We start from the raw sequence: 17574 nt of genomic DNA, 5'->3' as shown, positions 1-17574 counted from the left end.
ATATTCAATAATATCGCCATTCGATATCAAATCACGCTCTTGATATCGATAAACGGAGGAAAATAAATAAATAAAATTATAATTAAGCACAAGTGTTTATCTTGCTGTAAAACGCAAAGCAAACCAGGATAGCACTAACTAAGCAGAGTGCGGAACCAGGATTAGTCATCGGACAACCAACCCACCCAGTAATTAGCTGAAAGCCTTGATTTCCCTAGGGGAGCACCTGGACAATGGGCAACAAACAGATTAAACAACATTTGGAGACGGCGCAGAAGACTGGAATCCTGAAGATATCCCTGCAGCGCCTACAGGAGTTCCCACCGCAGCTAAAGGCCTACCCGAACGTCCTGAAAACCCTGGATCTCTCCGAGAATCGCTTCGAACGAGTACCCGACGAGCTGGGCAAGCTGACGCTGCTGAAGCATCTAAATCTCAGTGGCAACCGACTGGTGGAACTCAACGAGGTGGTCGGCGAACTGGCCAAGTTGGAGGTGCTCCTGCTGATGGACAATCTGCTGACGAAGCTGCCCAAAACGTTGGCCAACTGCACCCACCTGAAGACCGTGAACCTGAGCAACAACCAGCTGAAGGAGTTTCCCTCCATGCTGTGTGGCCTGAAGCAGCTGGATGTCCTCGATTTGTCGCGGAACAGGATCACCGAGGTGCCCTCCGAGGTGGGCGGACTGTATGTGACCGAGCTGAACCTGAACCAAAACCAAATATCCTCCCTGGCTGAGGACGTGGCCGAGTGTCCCAAGCTGAAGACCCTCAGGCTCGAAGAGAACTGCTTGCAGGCGACGGCCTTCACGCCCAGGATCCTCAAGGACTCGAAGATCTGCAACCTGGCCGTCGATGGCAATCTGTTCCAATCCAAGCAGTTCACCGATCTCGATGGCTACGATGTCTACATGGAGCGCTACACGGCGGTCAAGAAGAAGATGTTCTAATTCCGGATAAACTCCCATTACCCATAACCAGTCCTCTTTTTTTTGTGTGTGTCCCAGCCCTTATTTATCAGCGTAAACTAATTTAATAGCTTAATTCAATATGCCTTCAGTGTAAATCGTTATGAATAAAACGAAAAAAGACATCCATAACAAGGGAAAGCTATCAATTCGATGGGTAAGTGGAGAGATCTTATACACATATTATTATTGTTTAAGCTTATTACTTTAGAGGGTTATTATTCATCAATCAAAGAAAATGGTCTTAGGAAAATTGTAATAATTAATTAATTTGTTTTCATTCCAATATTGTTAATGTTAATAAATATGCTGCGTGCCTAGACCCTTTTCTCTTATTGCTTTTAAATACATTTTTTATAATTAACAAAAAACGAATGTATTTACACATTTTTTATTTTAAACGTATGCTTATAAGGAGTATAAATGTTTATAAAATCGCAGAGGACAATCTTCAATAACAAATTCGATGCAATCACTAATAGAAAAACTCAGTGGATAACATATATGTATATTAAGATGCGTAAAAACAACTAAGTGTATAAAACAAGTGCAAGAAGGGATTCTCATCCCCCCATCACAGCTTTCCTCGCATCATGGGCAACAGGTGGTTGTAGAAGGACGAGTTGACGGGCTCCTGGTTGATCGGATTCCTGCGTGCCTCCTCCATGAGCCGCTCGTAGACCCGGCCATCGTGGCAGCCCAGGGTGGAGCCCAAAACACGATCGTGGAAATCGAAGCCATCCACCAGGGCCACCGCATTGGGACGCAGCTTGGCCAGCAACTCTTCGTATCGACGCTCCACGAAGCGCAGCTGGCTGCCATTGATGCCACTGTTCCACCGCAGCACGCATCCCGACTGTCGCAGGAATGTGTCGAAGACGAAGAGCTCCACCAGTTGGCCCGCAACCAGGGACACAGTCGGGCTAAGATCACCCTTCTTTCGAAGACTTTCCAACTCAGCCAGAGCGTTCCGGGTGAAGAAGGCATGGGCGTGGGCAATGGCAGCCGAGGTGAGCTGCCTTCCGGCCAGATTGCTGGCCATCTCGGCACTCACCTTGCCGGATTGATGAGTCTTCTGGCTCTGCCAAGCCTGACGCACCTGCTCCAAGGCGGAAATCTCCAGCGCTCGCACACAATTGGCCGCCAGATTCTTGCCCCAAACCAGACGGGCTGTGTCCCTCAAATAGGAGACACTGGGGGGCAGGACCTTTCGCTTCAGGCTGTCTACATACTGGCGCACCAGAAATCGAGCTGTTTGCAGCAGGAGCACCGTGTACTCCCCCTCGTAGGTGTAAGCCGCGGTGGTCAGGCCATAGATGCTATCGAAGTTGGCCGAGGAGAGGAACCCGTGGCCACCGCAGCTCTTTCGCAGCAGATCCACGCCCGCGCTGGCCTCATCGGTGGCCACCGCCTTGAGGCAGCAGCTCAGGGCGTGCAACTCCGGCAGGGAGTTGCGCCCTCCCGCAGCCTCATCCTCCAGTTGCCCCAGCACCTGCTCGTAGAAGCGCCACAGCCAATCGGAGACCAGACGGTAGGACACTCCTCGAGCAATCTGCGGCAAGATCTTCGCCTGCTGCGTGATGTGGTCCAGAACCGAAACCTCCGGCTGATCCCCGTCAATCCGGCTCTGGCGACGCACTACGGAATACCTGTGGATTAGTTACAGGTATGGATTTAACATAAGGATTGGAATTATGATAATAACTTGTGATACAAGACGATATACCGAGCTTCTGATAAATAACATAAAACTGAGTGATACAAGGGTTCTTAAAAAGTAATATAAGTCCCTTCAAAATACCAAATGAAAGGAATTTATATACTACATAAAGGAAATTCTTTTAAGTGTTATCTCAATCTATATACTTCATTATAGCGTTGCTAAATTTGAATACCTGTCATGACGAGAATATTTACCAAAGTAATGCACAAGATAAACCAATTCTTATTGGAAGACACATAGATAACTTAACAATCTTTCCAGATTTCTGCAATCTGGACGTCTTTTATGGGGTTAAAAACAAGAGACCTTCAAACGACCTTAATCCTATTCCGCTTTATAGTCACCTGGTGGCGATGGTGGCCGCCTGCAGCAGTCCAAAGAGCACATCCTTGAGGGTAATAACCCGCACATAGACCATGGTTCCGTAGAGCAGCAATGGAGGTCTGTCTTGGACAAAGGTTCCGTCGGCCAGGACCTGGGCGTTCTTCATCAGCATTTGATTGCGGGGTATGCGCACGTCGTGGAGTCCCAGGAAACCATTGTTCACGCCATTTCCCCCCAGACGAGGTCCTATATCACCGACATCGACACCGGTCAGCGGTTCATGGCTCCTCTCATCCCGAATCCTTACCAGAAAAGATTGCAGACCGTAGTGCTTGCCCTTCACATAAAGCTGGGCCAAAACAATGGCCACATTGGCAGTGTTACCCAGTCCCCCGGGCCACCATTTATAAGCACTCTGAGTGGGTGTGTTCAGGACAAATTCCTGCTTGTCAGGATCGTAGTCGGCTCTGGTTTCCAGGCCCCGAACAAAGGTGCCGTGACCAAGTTCCGTTTGGGCGTAGGTTCCCAGGACGCCGTCCATGTGCCAGGATCGATTCAGCCACTGGGCCTGCTGCTCCTCGGTGCCCTGGCTCAACAGGGTGGTCATAAACATGGAGAAGTGCACGCGGAGGGGAAAGCTCTGCTGAAAGAGGCCAGTGCCCAGGGATCCGGAGAGGAGCAACCGAAAGTCCCTCAGCATATTCACACTGAGTTGAAGCTGTGGCTGCTTTTCCCGCTGCCATTGCCGGAGTTTGGCCAAAAAGCGAGTGGATCGGGCCACAGTCTGCTCATAGCGCTCCTTGTAGGACAGACAGCTGGGATGCACTGCGTCCGCAAAGTCGGGATCGTCGTAGAAAAGGCGATCCAGGGCACGCCGCTCCTCCAACTGGGTGGAACCACCTGCCCACCAGCGGGCAAAGTCCTCGCTGTCCAGAGTGGCCGCCGCCCGCTCTTTCTGCAGATCCGCATTCACAGACATGATCGCAATATCTCTCGATCTTTGTCGGGGCTTTGTTCTCCTCCAAGATTTGCCAACTTCTGCGGTCGAATGGCTCGACTGCACTGAGCATCGGTGGCTCCAAAAAAGATTTCTGCAGCACGAAAAATAAGAGCGAGGTCACCAAAGGCGTGGGTTCGAGGGGGAACCTTTAAATATCCCCATCGGTATTGCATAAATTTATAAGGTTCAAAAATCAGTTACGTTAATGGAACTACAAATTTAAAAAACCTTATACATATACTGAGTTTAACCAGGATACATGTTCCTTTAACAAAAATACGAATGAATGTTTAGGTTTTGTTAAAAAAAAAAGTTTAAAAGGGTATCGAAAATAATTATTCACTTAACGAAAAAAAAAATTGGTTACGAAAATGAGGGTACATTGGTACCCCTTTGGACCATCCTGCCTACGCCCTTGGAGGCCACCACTGCCTCTCTTTCTCGCTCTGGCCCCTTGCTGCTCCAACCGGTGCTCCAACCGATGCTGCTGCAGAGGAGTCACTGAACTGAGAGCTGAGCCCCTCTAAAGTGTCTGCACATCAGGGTGGACCTTAAATATTATTTTGCAAAGCAATAGAGAAACTTATAAAGTATACAAATTTGAAACATGTTGAATGTTTGATAATAGAAAAATATTTATGTAATATTAATGAAATTTAATATTGGCCATGTCATACATAACGATATTTAAAATAATGACCGAAAGTTCCCGGGAAAGTGCATTTTAGTTCTTGGAGTGGAGTGAATACATGTGGAATATATGGAAATCTAGACTCCTGGATTAAGTGCATCGAAAAGCTTTTCAGGTATGTTACCCTATTAATATAAAAATTGATTACATCCAGTCCAGTTTTTTTTTTAGTTTTTGCTGTAACATGTAGAATGTAATGCTTTAAAATATTAACCTAATTTGGTTCACCCTACTGCGATAGCAGTCATAGTGCGTAGTGATCTCTTATCTTCTTGATTTTTTCTGGGTCATCTCAGCACCGATAATAACAAAGAAATAAAATGAAATACTCCTGATTTCTTCCTTTTATTTTATTTATAAACAGTAAAATAAATTTTTTGTTTGATGTTTCAAGTTTCCATTTGGTTTCGGTTTTACTTAAACCATCAAGTTCATGAAATATTAATTTATTTTTATTTGCTTGTCCGTGCACAACAATATAATTTCTATATTTGTTTGTTTGTTTCTCAACATGTTATCAGCTCAGTGTTTGTGAATTAAAGCCGTAAGTGGATGGAATTTTAAGATAACCTTAAACCCCCTAGGCCATTGCCAAATATAACTTGAAAGCCCAAAATAAAAAAAATAAAAGGAATTTACTAATTTTTTACCAGTCTACTATTTAATGGGTTGTAAATAAATAAATTTAAAATAAATTTTAATTAGTACGTTCTTTCTTATCCATTCATTTAAATTTAAAAACATCTCAAATCTACCGGTTTTTGGCAAGATACTTTGAAATAAAAGGTTCTTATTAGAAATAAAATGATTTGTGCTGTCTTATCTACAATAGACCGTTTAAAAAATAAAATAAAAAATTTTGTGTTGAGAGCTTAATAATTCAAAATTTGGGGAATGCCCAGGGTGACCATTTCCTAACCATTTAGTATATTTTGCTGCTTAGTATATTAATACCAAAAATTAATTGGCGCGCGTTTGAAAAGCAGTTAGCTTTGGCTTTTACCAAGCCGTTGATTTATTATTTATTTAACAGTTAAAATTCAAGTTTTAAACTTAATTTAAAGCTTATAATTTCAATTAGTAGACTGGGCATTTTTGTGGCGCCCAGCGCACGGTCATACTGCGCCCAGCTGATCGCCCGCCGCGTGTTTTTTTGGGATTTTCCTTATTTGGCTGTTGTTGTTTTGGGCCGCCGGTACCGCTTAGCACTCCTTCTCTCTCGCACTCGCCATGGGCAAGAACAACAAGCGCAACAAGAAGGCCAAGCAATCAAATGGAGCCACTGCATCCTCAGCCTCAACCGGCGCTGGGGAGGATGTGGAGGACCAGCAGGCGGCAAGGTCATTGCCCAGTTTGAACCCGAAAAAGCGGAATCAGCTGAACAAACTGGTGGAGGAGCTGCTCGATCTGGTGGAAAAGCAGCCGGCGAATCCCAACGACGAGTGGAAGCAGTACGAACAGCTCCAGCAGCTCCTAAAACAAATCATGATCCTGGAGGAGTCGCTCAGCCTGGCGGTCTGTCCTCAGATCAGCGATTCACCGGACGATCAAACCCGACTGGCCAAAGTCGAGGCCTTCAGTGCGTGGGCCAAGGAGGGAGGCGTCCACAGCGAGGGTCTGGAGATAGCCATCTTTCCGGGCTACCAGCTGGGTCTGCGCGCCACCCGGCAACTGGAGAAGGAGGAGCTGGTGCTCAGTGTGCCCCGGAAACTGATCTTCTCTGAGGAAAGTGACTCAGATTGCCGGTTGTTCGGCAACATGCCACAGGCCACCCATCTGAATCTGGCCTATGATCTGGTCATCGAGAAGATCCGTGGCGAGTTCAGCGAATGGCGACCCTACATCGATGTCCTGCCCGCCAAATACAACACCGTGCTGTACTTCAGCACCAAGCAGATGGAGCGCCTCCGGGGCACCGCCGCCTGCTCCCTGGCGCTGCGCCAGTGCCGCGTGATCGCCAAGCAGTTCGGCTTCCTCTACCGGTACGCCCACATCCTCACCGAGACGAGCTCCGGCAACAGGAGCCTTCCCGGGGACAGGGGCCTCTTCTTCGCGCAGCACGGACTCTGCTACAAGCTCTACAGGTGAGTTTTGGGGAGAAAATACCGGTATATAGGTAACTTTCCTATGGAATAGTTAGATTGCTGCATAGATATGTGACTGTAAAGAGAAGATCCCCTTAAGACTTACTCCTTATCGCTTATATGTATCTTGTGATATCTGGCATTGGTAAATTTAGGTAAGGCTATCAAATTATAGCACAAAGGTTCCTCAAATAAGGTTTCTCTTATGGGTATTCCATATTGGTAGAGGGAAGTGTCTTTGCTTTTGGACCTAATCGGTTTAAGCTGATAGGAAAAATTTAAAAGATCATTTAAATAGATTCAGTAAATTCATAATCTTTAATGATTATTATTATCATACTTTTCCTTTGTATATTTGTTCAGCTAAAAAATGTTTAATTCCTAAGCATTTAAGAACCTTTAAAAGGAACCAGAAATGTGGCATTAGGCCAAGTTTTTCTTGTTAAAAATTTGTTTGGTTTCCAATATCCCAATATTATATTGCTTGATGATCTCTTAAGTATTCGCAGAAATAGATTGTACACCTTTCCGAATTTCTTTAGGTAAAGTACGAATTCCATCTTAAAACCCTGCTAATGTATTTATTTCACTTAAGTATGTTTATTTTAGAACTTTTGTTTGTAGAACCGCCTTTAAATTAACCAGTTGTCCCATTGGCCATTAATTACATGTACATTCTTACAGCTGGCGCTGTTTGTTTTTAATTGAGGGTACATATGGCCAGATTGCCCGACCATTGTTGACCTTCCCGTCTCTCATTGCGATCGCATTGTTGTGCCGCAGATCTATTTACGGACCCGCTTCCACTTTGGACGGGTCATGGTGCACTGGGGATGCTTCGGGATCTGGTTCCCCACTCGCTTCTGTATTTATAGTGCTGCGGTTGCGACACCGAACCACGGCAGTAGTCCAAAAACCCATCGAGTGACTCATTCAAGTGCTTTCGAAATGTTTGAAATCTTTGCCACAATTCGTTCTACATTTTATTTCTCAAAAAAATCAAATTGAAACTTATTTACATACATATTTGAGCGTGCTTAAATGTATAATTATATTTATATATATATATATATATATACTGTCGCCAGATGTTCTACTGCCTAGTGAAGGGGGCGGGGGTGGTATCGAAATCAAATCAAATTAAATCAAAAATAAAGTGGCTGCTCTACAAAATAAATACAAGTATTTCTTCTATTTTCCCTCTTGCTTTTTGCAGTGCATCTGAACATTTAAACTATTAGTGTTGTCGTTGTTTTTGTTGGTGTTGCTGTGATAATGACCACGCCCATCTAGCGCCCATCTATGCTTTGCCTTGATCTAATTTCAATTAAATTTTGGTATTTTAGTCAGTGCCAGAAAGAAATTTGCTTGGTTAAATTGTATCGAACACAGATTTCCTCGTTTTCTTTTTTTCGTTTTTCTCTCGTTAATATTTATTGTCCTCATAAATGGTTTTTCTTTTCTCTCTCGAATTTCAATATCTATTCGATTTGGGCTTTTTGGGGTTATGTGTTAGTCTGAACACAACTGTACTTTTTGGCTAAGATCCTGTTCCTTTGCTCATCGTTTAAGTTACTTTTCGTTTTTATCTCGTGCTTAAGAAACCCATTTGAATGCCGTGTCCTATGATTTAGTTGAAAGAGTCGCTGTAGTTGATGGTTTATACTCGTAAATTAGATCTAGATAGTTGGAAATTATAGTTGCCGAGCTTAAGGACTAGCAACAGTGCGCGGCATAAACGTAGAGTGAATTGGACTGTATTATTTTGGCTTAAAAAATGTAGAATTTCAAAATAAATTATAAAAATAAAAATATATTCGATTTTGGTCATTTTATGAAAGAGCTTTTTGTATAGATTCCAAAAAAGTATTTTTTATTAAAAGCAATATATTTCAGTAACAAACCGTTAAGAAATAAATGTAAAAACAAACCCCTCCTTTACAAACCGCCTTATGGCCATGCCACGCACTGTCCGAATGTGTTTTCTAGGTTTATTTTTGTTAGTTTTACTTTCTCTCACAGAATGTTCCTCTAATCGAGCTCAAAAAAATTCCACCTCCTATCTGCTTAAACTAACTAATCGACTAACTTTTGCTCCTTCGCGTTGAGTGTGTGTTTTTGTTGGTGGCTATTAGTGTGGGTGTGTGTGTTTCTCGTGTACATTTATATAAAACTTGGCCTAAACAACGGTCTATTGTTACTAGAGGAGCCTATTGCCTAATGCCTAATTGTCGAAGGATTTGCGCAGCGTGTCGAACAGATATTCCTGCACCTCCGGCGAATTGGGATCCATGGTGTTCAGTTTCTGATGGGCACTCCTCAACGAAATGGCCAGGCCACGCCCACCCACGCCCTGCTCCGGAGGGGCAGCTCCTGGTGGCGCCCCCGTTCCAGTGATGCTGGTGTTCGTGGTGCCGTTGGTGGTCAGTGAGGTGGCGGTGCTCAGTGTGGCGGATCCATCGCGGGCAAAGAGCAGGGAACTCTGCCGTTGCAGCTGATGGACGGGCGTACAACAGGCCACCGAGGTGGAGATGCTGGCAATGCCCGCTCCCGATCCGGATCCCGATCCCGCTCCCGAACCGGAACCCACGACCAGCTCCTCCATGTGCTGGCGCATCGAGGGACGACGCGATGGCTGCACCATCTGGGGCAGCTTGCTCTTCATCGCATTGTAGGTGCGCAGGTAGCTGCTCTTTCGCCGCCGCTGCTGCTTCCATCGACAGACCACAAAGATGACCAGGAAGGTGGCCAGGGCGGTGACCACAATCGCCGTGCTGGCCACAATAGCCGACTTTATACCTGATGGCATGCTGGCGTACAGGCTGCTCAGATGCTGTTGCGAAACCGCCGACGTGGCCGCCGCTGCCGCTGGACTGCGATGGAAGCCGGGACCGGAGAGCTCCAGGTCCAGGAGATCGTGTGCCCGCGCCACCTCGTTCTCGATCTCATCGATCACATCGTTGTTCGGCGGCAGCCGGCTGTTGTCCACCATCGAGGAGGAGGAGGAGACGGAGGCGGAGGAGTTGCTGCCTCCATAAGGACTCACGCTCAAATCGATGTCGATGCTGGTGGGCTCAGACTCCGGACTGGAGTCCGCCTCCTGGGAGCTTCCGTCGAGCAGCAGTCGTGGCGGGGGCAGGAAGTAGGGATTTCGCTCCTCGGTGGCCGTGGCCAGGGAGGCCAGCGCCAGGGTCTTCCACGAGGGGAAGAAGCCCAGCGACTTCTCGCCCCGCGCGTTGATGGCTATGGTTCCTGTGCCCGCTCCAATGGTGGCCGATGCGGAGGAGGTCTGTGCGTAGGCAGGACCTGAAAGGAAAGCATTTGAAGGACAGAATGGCAGAGAGTACGAGATGGATGCAGTGGAGTGGGCGGAAAACGGGGGAATTTCCGAAATGATTTCCAAAAAGTTAGTATTTTTATTGGGCAGCTGGCAGGCGGGTTCACTTAAGGGCTATTTTAAACCATTTAACCATTTTAAATCTATTTTATTGAATATATTTATATAATCTTGTGGAAACTATTCCATGATATTTTATTTTATTGAAATGGGACTTAGGCAAAATACCATATGTCGAGCTAATTGATTTGTAGACCTTAGTATCTGGTGTTTTTTTTTTATATGCTGTAGCCCGCGAAGGAGCAAATCTCGCGAACTCATCCTGACCTTTCACCCCTCATCCTGCCACTGCCCCCGCCCCCGAACCCGCCCCTCCCCTCTGCCCACCGCTGGCGTTGCTTGCGCAGCCTCAAGGCCGTAATACCTCGACTTCCCACCGGTTTGACCTCGTCGTTCGGCTCGATGTCGATGATGGAGGTGAAGTAGCTGGAGCCCTGCGAGTCCGTCTTAATTTCGTCGGGCTTCACGCTCTTCAGGTCCATCAGGTTGAAGTGCGGGAAGTTCTCGAAGGCCGTGACGATGTCCATGTTGTCCTGCAGCAGGACCTTTTGGCCGGGATACAGACGGGAGTGCTCGTCGCCGCCGCTCACGATGGTGGACAGGTGCAGCTGGCTGGAGCCGCGCTTCCGGTGCTCGATCAGCTCCTCCAGGGTCATGTTGCGCTGCTCCAGGACCTTGAACAGTCGGTTGCCCGACCGCCGATCCTCGATGAGTTCCAGCAGATCGGTGCGATCGTCCACATCGTCGATGATGTTCAACTGTGGTGGTTTGCCCGCCGATAAACTGGGTGGTGGTGGTGGTGGTGGTGGTGGTGCATGGGAGGAGGGCGGTTCGAAGGAGGGAGAGGGTGGTGGTGGTGCTGCAGGAGTGGGTGGTGACCTGGCCGGTGGTGAGGGAGCGGGAACGGGAGCAAGTGCAGGTGGTGCCGGCACTCGGGTGTGGTGCGTGTTACTCTCTACTTCGTCGAAGAAATTCTCCAGCTCGTCCTCCCCGTAATTCAGCTCATCGCTGCTCTTGCTCGAGGGTGTTGCCGATGTGGTCGAACTGGGCTCACCCAGTTCCACTTCCTCAGCACTCTCGCCAATGTTGCCCCCTATGAAGTTGTCCTTCAAACGCTTCGGATTCTCCTTGATGCTGGAGTTTCTCAAACGATAACGGGGATTACCGGGTGGCAGGGAGGATGGAGGTGGTGGTTCTGGTGCCTCGGTGTGGGCACTGCCTTCTCCCGTCTCTGCTTCACTGGAATCGGGCTGTTCTTCGGGCTCTTCCGACTCCTGATCCTGCTCATCATGCCTGGGCCTCTCCTCCGCCTGCTCCGCGTCTCTTTCCCTCTCCTCCGAGTTGTCACGCTCCTCCTCCTCTTGGTTCTCCTCCAGGTTGCTAACCACCGTGGTGGTGGAGTAGGCCGTGCTGGTCTCCACCTCCTGAGTGGTGGTCACTGCCGCTGCGGTGGTGGTGGTGCTAGTGGTGCTAGTTACCGCCTTAAACAGTCCCGGTGGCCTTAGGGTGGACCGCAAGTGCTGTCGCTTCTTATAGAGTGGCACGCGGGTGGTGGTGGTGGTGGTGGTGCTGGAGCCGCCATCTCCAGTGGTGCTGGTGGCCATGGTGGTGCTACTATGACCGTTGAACCCACCCAGGATGCGTCTTGTGGTGCTGCTCTCCCGCGAAGAGCTGCCAAAGAGCTTCAAGCGTTGCAGGGCTGTGGGGTATTTGGCCTTGTTTTTCTGGCCCACCAAGGAGTCGTCCTCATCGCTATTCCCGGAGGTGGTGCTAGTGGTGGTATAGGCAGCCGGCAGTCGGCGCACACCCTGCTTATTCTGTTGGCCGGGTGACTTCTTCGGGGAATCCCCTCGAGCGCCGCCGCCGGAGGAGTAAGTGGAGACTGGCGGTGGGGCCACCGCTGTGGTCTGCAGGGCCAGCAGAGCATTCTGTTTTCCCTTGAGTAGATCGTCCAGCGAAAGGTTTTTCTGCTGCAGAATTTCACTAAGACTCAGGCCACCGGAATTCTTTAGGATATTCTTGAGATCCACGGACGTCTTGGTGGCAACTGCTCCGCCTGCCTCGGCCAAAGGTTCCTTCTTGGCCTGCCCGTAGGGACGACGATAGGCCTTGCTGGGATTACTGCCCTGCGGACTGGCATCCGTGGGCTCCACCCGCTGGCGCTGCTTTTCCCGCTCGCGATCCCTTTCGAGGGCCGCCATGGGTTCCCTCACCAACGGTTGATTCCTTCTTCGCAGGGCATCGGCATCATCCTCCACATGACCGCGCCAATAGGCGGCGGTGGGATCTGGACCGGAATCCTCCTCCGTGGCGCCCATTGTGGCCAACGGAAGTTGTGGGCGTCGTTTCCGCTTCCGGGTGGCCAACTGAGCGGTACGTCGCCGGTTGGAGGAGCCACCACTTCCATTTCCATTGCCATTGGCATCGCCGGAGCTCTTGGAATCCTCCACAATCAGGGAAACACCCGTCTGCAAGAGCTGCAAATAAGATAAAGTGGTTGTTTAGGGATAACATTTTCCAAATCTATGTTTAATATGAGAGAAAAGGTATTGAGAAATGTGATGGCAACCAACAAATATTATTAATATATAAAACAAGTTTTCCAACAGGACTGTAATATTCAGGGAACATGTATCTTTTAAACAGATTATATCCATTTAAATAATGGTGCTATAGGGTTACTTAAGCCGTTTTAGGAAATATATGTATGCAACATATGCATGAGTTATTAAAATATATATATATATACTTTACACTTATTTAAAAACATTCTATACATTTCAAAAATTAAATAATATGTACATTCTACTTTTACCAAATTAAATGTAATTTCTTGCAGTGCATTAAATGGCTTTTCTATGTTTTTGCACATACGAGTGGGTGTGATGGATGAAACCGAGCCATTTGATTGATGGAATCTATAAATATTTGGCCCGCTCTTTATTGACTTTCCACCATAATCAGTTGTCTGAAAATGCAGGAGAACCCCCACGCATATTTTGGCTTATTGATATCTAATCAAAAGTCGGTTGTTTATTGAGGGAAAGCCATCTGCTGCACTCCATAACCATTTCCCAAAGAAAAAATGAAATTGAATATGGGTCTGAAAAAAGTCATCAACATTATGGCCAAGGTTTTATGTTATTGATATTGAAGTCTGTCTGTCTTTTAATGCTTTCTGACTTGGCAAATATTTAATGGTGATCTCTTAACAATGCTTCTCGTTTACGGTCCTATACTTAACAGTTTCGTTTAGAGGATGAGTAAAATATTTACATTAAATATTTTCATTAAATATTTACCTAATAAATATTTGTAATTTGTGGCAAGTCAGGTGGAAGCCATTCATGCATGAAATTGCATGCCCTGTCGTCCTAATTGGAACAACTTGGCCCATAATTATAAAATCGCCTACAGAAATAAGGACCTTTATCCGTTGGGAGGCGGGTGAAAGGTCCTTTTGTGCTTATGTAATTAATTTTCAATTTTCGGCTGGCAACAGAGCCGGAAGGAAGCCGAGATAAAGATGCATACAGGATTGATTGTGAACAGCCGGAATTCATAAATGCTGGCCCTGAATAATACATGTATTTGTGTGCATGGAATGTTTGCCTTTGATTAACTGGCTTCCTCGTCATCTAATCAGGCTAATGCATTATGGCATCCTCTTGCGGTTTCACCTTTTCAAGCCCTTCGATTGGCCAGACAGGCGGACTGACAGACAGACAGATGCCGAAATAATTAACCCAAAAGCCAGGAGACTAACTATTTGATGGAAAACAACCTGCACGGCAGTAACTCATTAAAATGCCAAGGAAAATACACGAAATCCTGCTAACAAAAGCAGGCAAACAATGCGAAAATAATGGAGAACAGGGGGGCAATCGTTGCATAAGCCCCGGAAAATCGAATCGAATCGTATCGAATGGAATCGAGAATGCAGCCCCGACCATTACACGCATTTCTCTCACGTCATTTGCTGTGACATCTCTTTCGAGTCAGCTTTCCCTGCCTTTTTTTTTTTTTTGCTGTTCCAACTGCTCCATTTTCAATTTGTTCTAAGTTTCTGGCTTTTCCGGAGAAAAGAAGAAGGGTGAAAGGAGAAATGACTGCAGGAGTATGCATGCATAATGAAGACAGACGAAGGCCGGGAAATAAAGAGACCTCACGTTGGCAATCGGATTGTATCCTAAGAGTCTCAACTTGTCCGGCGAACAAACAAACCAAAGCCATAGAAACCATTTGCTTCGAATCACACATCAGCATTTTGCAGATAGGTGGATTATCCAGGAAATTAGGAACTGGAATCGGGAGAATTAAAAGATGAGTTTCACACAGATCCCAATTACAAAAAAAAAAGTTTTTTCCCCTGAGCAGGTTGCACTTGGCATTTTTCATTTTGCATTTTGCATTTGCAATTGAAGTCCCGACCGGACAAAGGCATGCTTTTGAGACACATTATTTTTGAGACGTAATGACAGGGCAAAGTTCGAAGCGGAAGCCACAAAAGACGTCGGCAATTCGAGTCACTTGAAAATGTCAGTTCTGGGAGTTTATTAAATCCGGATGGCTGTCGGTTGTCTGGCTGGCTGACTCACTTCCCTTTGTAAATGACAGGTGAGAAGCGCACCTGGTTCCCCTGGAACTTGGCATCCCTCATCCTCGGTTGTCAACGGCAGACGACTTTGTCAATGGCAAAAATGGCCAAAAAAAACATGACAGTTCTTGTGTGACCATCAAGCCAGTCGATTTTCATCGATAAATGTCAAGTTGGGTTACAGTTGGGCATACAAAAAAGATATGGCTATAGCATGATCCCAAAAATCTGTCTGTTTCTCGAATAACCTACATAAACCAATTTTCTTTTCCTACATAAATGTCACGCAAAGTCATAAACTTGTTATCGATAGAAAAAAGTGTTGGCCAGAAAAGTACAGTTGCCTTCGCCTGAAAATGCATAAAGTCAGCAAAGGAGAAGTTCGCCGTACTTAAAAACTTAACACCGCATTCAAGTTCAGTTATCCGATTAACTGCAGTGGGGGAAAGCAGAGGAAGTAGAGAGAAAGTGGCAGACTCTTGAACGCTGATTAACTTTTGCCCAGGTACAGTCGGCACAAAAGGGCTGCACTCGCTTGGGCCTTTCCAACACTGGCAATGCCACCTGATAACTTATTACTTTTAATAAAAATAACCCGCCCCTTCTGCGGCAAAAGCAGGCACAGGAAAGACATAACAGCCAATACAAAGGCTTCCGGAAAAAGTTGAGAACTTCTCTGCTCCTTTTCACTGCTGCCCAGCATTAAATACGGCCAAGAGAAAAAAGGTTGAAAACTTACTGCAGTGGCTGTTCTTGCTCTTGTCCATGGTGATTTCTAACAAAGTGAGTGGCGAATCCCCCTATCCCCCCCTCCCCAAACCACTTCAAACAAGTTGCTGCTTTTCATAATTAAATTGAAAAATTTATGCACAATTAAATGAAAAACTTTTCTTTGTGGTTGCACCAGCAGCAGCCGCAGCAAAGCGAAGAAAAAAGAAGCCAAAAATAGCCGAAAATGGGGGAAAATTAGAGGAGCGGCATATAGTCGACCGAAAGGGTGCCGAAAAAAATATCTTTTTTATATTAAATCAATGGTTTTAATGGGGTTTATTGCTGCGAAATATAAAATTGTGCCTTTTTGCTATAAGTCATATTATTTCAGCTATATAGGAGAACTGAGATATATTATTAAATTCAATTTTTGTTAAGAGATAAACTATTTTAGGGTATAAAATATACTTTATTAATAACCCGAATGACTTTGATAATAATATGCATTAATTGGAATAACTATTTCCGCCATGGCTAGTAACATATCTGTAACTCCTGTCTTTCAGATGGGCCGTTTCCACGGTTATGACCCGCCAAAATCTTGTGCCCAGCGAAAAGCAGGAATCGGGAGACAGTCCCAAGTTCATCTCGGCCCTGATTCCCTACTGGGACATGGCGAACCACAGGCCGGGCAAGATCACCTCCTTCTACGGCGCCGTTTCCAGGCAATTGGAGTGCACCGCCCAGGAAGCCTGTGCCGCCGGCGAGCAGTTCTTCATCTACTACGGGGATCGGTCGAATACCGATCTTTTGGTGCACAACGGGTGAGCATACCTTATACCATACCTTTTATTATATTAGTTTCAGTGAATATGAAATTAAAACCAATAGTCTAATATTTTTGTTTTCTTCGATAGTTTTGTGGACGTGGACAACCCCAAGGATTACGTGAATATTCGCGTGGGTTTGAGTCCTACGGACGCTCTGGCCGCCAAGAGGGCCAGCATTCTGGACAAGCTGAACATCCGGCATACGGCGGAGCTACGGGTGCTCCCGGCACCGGAATTCATCTCCAAGGAGCTGTTGGCCTTCGTTCGGGTGTTCAAGATGAGCGCCGAGCAGCTGGATCACTGGTGCAGCGAGTTGGAGCGGGCCGGTGACCTGCTGCACATCGACTGCGCCTTGGAGACGGATCACGAGACGCGCACCTGGCAGTTCCTGGAGGACAGGTTGAAGCTGCTGCTGGCCGTCCTTGACAAGGAGTTGCGGGAGGCCGACGAGGTGAAGGAGCTGTCTGACCTGGAACTCAAGGATGGGGGCAAGCCGGGCCAGGAGATCGAGCTCATGTTGCTGCTGTACCGCCGGCTGGAGAGGAGCATTCTCGCCGGAGCTCTGCAATATGCCCGGGAGCATCGCAAGGTCTAGGGAGAAGGGGCATCGCTCACCTTGGAGCACATCACCCACACAATTCGAGTGGCCATCGAAAAGCGACATCAATAACTCAGTCTAGCATTAGCAATTAGCTATCATTTTTTTTTTCTCTACCATTACTTAACTTATTTTAACCGAAAGTCATGTAGTCGAGTGTTTCTGAAGTTGGATACCAAAATAATTTATAATTCTACAACGATCGACTGTTGTACATCGAGTTAGGGAGCATTCTCCTCGAATTTATACTCGTCTTCGTCAAGTGTTGTCTGCGCATTCTAGTTTATAGCGTTTAATTGTTTTATGTTTGTTTATTTTTTATTTTTAATAATAACAGTTTTAGTATTTTGAAATTAAACATGAAGTCAAACACAGCACAAGGTGAACTTTCAATGGTTATATAAAACCTTTTCTAGTTCCGCTTTCATCTTTTCAAGTTATGAGTCCAGTGGAAAAAGGTGGGTTGAGATTCCACATGGATTCATTTAATTGCCAATAACTAATTGACTTGCCAGACGTCCAGCTGTGACAGCCTCAAAAACCAATCAATTTGTAAAACCAATCCCCTACACACCCCGGACAATCACGCACACTCAAACTGCCATGTGTGTGGACATGTATGTTCTGGCGGATGCCTCCTGGCGCTGTCTG

General features: G+C 46.4%; 4 protein-coding genes across 4 annotated transcripts in view; 2 read left to right on the top strand and 2 right to left on the bottom strand.

The window, feature by feature from the left end:
* Nucleotides 1–27: 27 nt before the first annotated feature.
* On the top strand, nt 28–1100 carry LOC119557386 (leucine-rich repeat-containing protein 57). Its single transcript, XM_037870131.1, has one exon. The coding sequence runs from the start codon at nt 234–236 to the stop codon at nt 948–950; it is 717 nt and encodes a 238-aa protein (XP_037726059.1). The 5' UTR covers nt 28–233; the 3' UTR covers nt 951–1100.
* Nucleotides 1101–1343: 243 nt separating this feature from the next.
* Nucleotides 1344–4252, bottom strand: LOC119557385 (probable peroxisomal acyl-coenzyme A oxidase 1). The gene is made up of 2 exons (XM_037870130.1): nt 3036–4252; nt 1344–2617 (listed from the first exon to the last, which is right to left on the bottom strand). Exons 1-2 carry the CDS (start codon nt 3992–3994, stop codon nt 1543–1545), a joined length of 2034 nt encoding a protein of 677 aa, XP_037726058.1. The 5' UTR covers nt 3995–4252; the 3' UTR covers nt 1344–1542.
* A 1587-nt stretch (nt 4253–5839) lies between these two features.
* Nucleotides 5840–17300, top strand: LOC119556476 (actin-histidine N-methyltransferase). Its single transcript, XM_037868728.1, has 3 exons — nt 5840–6790; nt 16062–16319; nt 16413–17300. Exons 1-3 carry the CDS (start codon nt 5937–5939, stop codon nt 16918–16920), a joined length of 1620 nt encoding a protein of 539 aa, XP_037724656.1. The 5' UTR covers nt 5840–5936; the 3' UTR covers nt 16921–17300.
* The window catches only part of LOC119556475, a 69178-nt gene continuing 59352 nt past the window's right edge, over nt 7749–17574 (bottom strand). The window contains exons 3-4 of the mRNA XM_037868727.1: nt 10552–12664; nt 7749–10096 (exon numbers count right to left, since the gene is read on the bottom strand). Of these exons, the coding sequence (XP_037724655.1) occupies nt 9015–10096; nt 10552–12664 (3195 nt within the window). The 3' untranslated portion in view covers nt 7749–9014. The remainder of the gene's footprint in view (nt 10097–10551; nt 12665–17574) is intronic.

This window comes from Drosophila subpulchrella, chromosome X (assembly GCF_014743375.2).
Source record: "Drosophila subpulchrella strain 33 F10 #4 breed RU33 chromosome X, RU_Dsub_v1.1 Primary Assembly, whole genome shotgun sequence".
Lineage (NCBI taxonomy): Eukaryota > Metazoa > Arthropoda > Insecta > Diptera > Drosophilidae > Drosophila > Drosophila subpulchrella.
This window is presented reverse-complemented; position numbering and strand designations above follow the sequence as displayed.

What these genes read in the sequence shown, in the direction of transcription:
- LOC119556476 (XM_037868728.1), top strand. Translation starts at nt 5,937, where the DNA reads ATGGGCAAGAACAACAAGCGCAACAAGAAGGCCAAGCAATCAAATGGA. An exon ending in CTCTGCTACAAGCTCTACAG is followed by an intron (nt 6,791 to 16,061) that starts GTGAGTTTTGGG and finishes CCTGTCTTTCAG; the next exon opens with ATGGGCCGTTTCCACGGTTA. An exon ending in GATCTTTTGGTGCACAACGG is followed by an intron (nt 16,320 to 16,412) that starts GTGAGCATACCT and finishes TTTCTTCGATAG; the next exon opens with TTTTGTGGACGTGGACAACC.
- LOC119557385 (XM_037870130.1), bottom strand. Translation starts at nt 3,994, where the DNA reads ATGTCTGTGAATGCGGATCTGCAGAAAGAGCGGGCGGCGGCCACTCTG. An exon ending in GCGGCCACCATCGCCACCAG is followed by an intron (nt 2,618 to 3,035) that starts GTGACTATAAAG and finishes ACTAATCCACAG; the next exon opens with GTATTCCGTAGTGCGTCGCC.
- LOC119557386 (XM_037870131.1), top strand. Translation starts at nt 234, where the DNA reads ATGGGCAACAAACAGATTAAACAACATTTGGAGACGGCGCAGAAGACT.